The sequence below is a fragment of the Penaeus monodon genome, chromosome 21 (genome assembly GCF_015228065.2).
Source record: "Penaeus monodon isolate SGIC_2016 chromosome 21, NSTDA_Pmon_1, whole genome shotgun sequence".
In the NCBI taxonomy this organism is placed as follows: domain Eukaryota; kingdom Metazoa; phylum Arthropoda; class Malacostraca; order Decapoda; family Penaeidae; genus Penaeus; species Penaeus monodon.
Window position 1 is genome coordinate 37,408,793 of NC_051406.1, and position 1,245 is coordinate 37,410,037.

Genomic DNA, 1,245 nt, shown 5'->3' on the forward strand with positions numbered 1-1,245 from the left:
TGTGACAGTGATAATGATGATAATGATAAAGCAAACAAAATAAACTCATAATATTTTGCACATACCATAACCAGGTTGACCAGCGAGACAGCGTTTAGGGAGATCCCCCACCAGTACATGAGTCCCCCTAAATTGATGAGAATCATGGTAATGGTTGCCATCACCACGAAGGAGGAAGCAATGTCCAGACCCGAGAGGACAATGCTGACCAAGAACACCGTCACAAGGGATATGCCAAGCGATTTCAAGACATCATGCCACATGGTGAGGTATTGCTCATAGAACACGTAGAACACACTGTTGGTGTGAGAAAATATAAAATGTTTGTTAGCAGAGCCTTTCTCCTGTTCCACAGACTCATCAAAAATTTAAATTTACAAAGGTATGATCATGCAATGATATATCTAAAATAACTAATAACATATTTCAAAATACTCTGAAAGCACCCTTTCCTCTTATCTAAATTTCCACTAACTGTATCACTAAGAATTGAATCAAGGCTTGATTCATCTACACTGATATAGTTAATAGTTATCTTGACAGAGCTAAACTTATGAAAAAGGCTAGTTTGCATGATAAAGGTCCTAAAATCCAAATTATTTACATTTATGACCTGTTTGTTATTCATTCTCATTTTCATAAGGAAGCTAGCAAACTTATTAGACTAAAACTACACATAATAAAAAAAAACATACAAAGGCACTCTGATGCCCATCTATTTCCCAAGTAAACAAATGACTCAGATGCTGGAAAAAAATCTACAATCAATTTTCCTCCTTTTCTCATTTACCAAATACAGTGATATCACAAATAGAGAAATACTTCTTTATTTGTGATATCACTGTATTTGGTAAATAACTTCTTTATTTGGCAAATTACTTCTTTATTTATGATATCACTGTATTTGGCAAAGTAACAAACAAGCCATCCTACTGTTATTACTGCCTACAAACAACCTCCTCCTACCTGTAAGGGAAAACTTCATACACTGGCTCCTTCTGGCCCTCATTCAGGGTGTCTGTGATATTTTCTGAAATGTCTCTGGCCCATTCTAGAGCCTCATAGTAGTCTTTGGATGTCTTGAGAATAGTGTGATATGTCATGAAGTAACTGGCACCAACTGTTGTCTGGGTGAAGATAGAAAGCATAAATTTTGCCATAAAAAAAACAGCATATACTAGAACATATAACCATTATTTATAGATATCTTCTTCCCTTTCCATGTTGAATGAACAGAAAAAAAAA

General features: G+C 35.2%; 1 protein-coding gene across 2 annotated transcripts in view; it reads right to left on the reverse strand.

Annotated features, from left to right (window-relative positions):
- LOC119586455 (NPC intracellular cholesterol transporter 1-like) overlaps positions 1-1,245 on the reverse strand; it is a gene marked incomplete at its 3' end in the record, with an annotated part of 40,814 nt that overhangs the window by 7,261 nt on the left and 32,308 nt on the right. For both annotated transcript variants that reach the window (XM_037935188.1, XM_037935187.1), the window contains 2 exon segments: positions 66-297; positions 967-1,127. In XM_037935188.1, coding sequence (XP_037791116.1) covers positions 66-297; positions 967-1,127 — 393 coding nt within the window.